This window comes from Micropterus dolomieu, unplaced genomic scaffold (genome assembly GCF_021292245.1).
Source record: "Micropterus dolomieu isolate WLL.071019.BEF.003 ecotype Adirondacks unplaced genomic scaffold, ASM2129224v1 contig_8959, whole genome shotgun sequence".
Classification (NCBI taxonomy): Eukaryota; Metazoa; Chordata; class Actinopteri; order Centrarchiformes; family Centrarchidae; genus Micropterus; species Micropterus dolomieu.
This window is the reverse complement of record NW_025737945.1, coordinates 1-2,606: the sequence shown is the minus strand read 5'-3', so window position 1 is coordinate 2,606 and position 2,606 is coordinate 1. Positions and strand designations below refer to the sequence as shown.

General features: G+C 42.4%; 1 protein-coding gene across 1 annotated transcript; it reads right to left on the bottom strand.

Moving 5' to 3' along the window:
• Window positions 1-1,202: 1,202 nt before the first annotated feature.
• Window positions 1,203-2,556, bottom strand: LOC123965253 (nestin-like; the record flags this gene model as incomplete). The annotated part of the gene is made up of 3 exons (XM_046041822.1): window positions 1,203-1,235; window positions 1,332-1,456; window positions 2,437-2,556. Coding segments are annotated over 3 exons (278 nt in total), but the record flags the coding sequence as incomplete, so codon positions are not given.
• Window positions 2,557-2,606: the final 50 nt, after the last annotated feature.

Here is a 2,606-nt window from a genome sequence, read left to right as displayed (position 1 = left end):
TCCACGAGACAGTTCAAACTCATGGTCGTTCCTCCACGTAATCTCACGGGAAAACATGCATTATGGGAAATGTAGTTCTTCCAGGAAACCCGCTGATAACTTTACACCGTTGTAAGTCAGATTCAACAACTTCTAAAGTTACAATTACTTGGATTTGTAAACTATTTACAACAAATATTCACTGTGCACATTGTACACATGTATTCCCAGTTCCAAATGTAAGACTATTTATCGAAATTCAATTAAAAAAACAACAATAAAAAAACGTTAGAGTTACTTACCAAATCAGGGCTGATAATAAGACGGCGCTGAAAAAAAGGCAGGCCAATAATGATGATGAAAAAAACTGAGGTGGTGGTTTGAAGCAAGGGGATAAAAGTGCGCATTGCAAACAAATAAAAACAAATTAATCTGTGGGGCTTTCCAAAACTTCCATGAAAACTTCACCGCATGAAGGCAAATTCAAGATGGCTGATTCAGCTTTCCTGAGGGAGAGATAAGACCCATCCACCAAACGTCATGACGTCAATAACGTCATGACACAACTGTATGGTTCCTAAACTTTTTGAGTGTTCCACAGAAATTAGCTATCAAATTTTGAGCCCTATTCAATTAAAGTGGCATAAATCTCAACAGAGCTCGATACTTTATAGTTTGGCCAACTGCATAAGGACATTTGACTGTAATGACCTCATTAGTTATGAGCTAGTACAACTGTTTGGGATTACAGTGTAGTGAGGGGTTGATAGGTGTATTTGTTTTTCAGACAGAGCCAGGCAAAGGGTTTCCACACTGTCTGCTGGCTAACACTGGCACATTTACAGTAATGTTGATTAATGTGTGTTGTCCTTATAAATAAATAAATGTCCTGTCTTAATGCTAAGCTCGGCTAAATGTATCCCATCTCCAGCTCTATCCTTCATACACAGACATTAGATTGATATCGACTGTCTCATCTTGTTCATTTTTAGAATACAAATACAGTGTGACCTTCTGGATGGAATCGTACATATTTTCTTCGTATTGATCGGTGAATGATCGGCCCTGGATCAATATATGTAACTATAAATGTACAAGGGGGTAGAGATGGTGACTGCTTTGCTCAGGGACCTTGTCTTTACCTTGAAGTCAGTCTGTATAAGTATGTACTGTAAGTATATATAAGAGTATGTCACTTTCCCTCATACCCTCCTCTCACCTACTGCATGGTGGGATAGGCTCCAGACCACTTAACCCTGCAAAGCATAATCAGGTATAAAAAATCTATTAATGGTTGTTATCTCCATCCTCTATTGGTTTTCTTTATAAAAGCAGCTGACAGTGCAGCGTACCTGTGCGTTGCCACCTCCAGGCCCAGAGACATCTTCAGCTGCAGCAGGAGTTGGTTCTCCAGAGGGAGACAATCAGTCTGCTGGCCCAGCTCCTCTTTGTCTGCCTCAAGGCCCTCCAAGTGCTCCTGCCAAAACAGCAAGTGAAATAGGAAAAGAAAGTGGTTAAAAAAAAGATATGAGAAAGGTTTCTCACAGTGAAGTATCATGGGTAAAAACACACATTCTCTGTGCCACTGCCATTCTGTGGTTTGATCAAATGTTAAGAGAATAAAATCTAATTGTTCTTTAAAAAGTCTTTAAAGAATTGACCAGCCATGTCATTGACATGCAATAGAAGAAACACTAACGGCATTTTCTCCCACAAGTCATGCAGATGCTGATTATCAACTGTTCGCCTTCCCCTGTGGTTTGTGACTTGTTTCTATTTTCACCATGTGACGCTACTAAAGAGACACCATACACTGTGAGAGATTGCACGTTTCACAAGAAACTGTATGTGAAGATTATTTTCACACGGTCGAAGTTCCCCAAATTGCAACAGTTATTTTCACAGTTTCTCTAAAAACAATCTAAAAAGCAAAAGGACCTCTATAATATATCGATCGACTTACACTATAATGACATATGAAGTTTATTGTAATGCTGAAATCATTATTTCATTTGTTGACTGAAACAAAATGAATCAATAGTGATCATCAATTTTAAAGCCACTTATCAAATAAGAACAAGATTTTTTTCAAGGTTGTGATCAGTTGTGAAGGGCTATTGTCATTTTTGTGTGGTTAAGTGACTCCTCTAGCCGAGCTAACGGCCCCTCATAGGCCTCTGCTGCCTCCTGCCGTGCCCTGGTGGCCCTCTCAGAGTACTCCTGTCCCAGCTGTAGAAGGTCTGGTGTCTGGTTGCCCCTTTGAGCCAGTGTGGGTGACATTGTGGCTCTGGAATGAGTCAAAGTGGCCTCCAAGTGGGCCACATCCTGCTGATGGGTTTGAATTAGGAGCCTCATCTCATGCTCCAGCTGACTGACCTTCTCCCTCAGCCAGATCTGTGCCCTCTGTTCCTCCTCCAGCTCCTTCCTGCTTTGGTCCAGTTTTGTCTTGGCTTTTACCTGGTCCCGAGCCTCCCTCTGCCTCTGCAGGTCCAGGGCTTGGACCTCCTCGGTCAGCCTGCCGACCTCCAGCTCTGCGTGGACCCTGTCCCTCCAGGCTACATCCACCTCCAGCCTCGCCTTCCGCAGCTCTTCCTCCAGACCCTTCCTTCGTATTGAGGCTCCCTGAT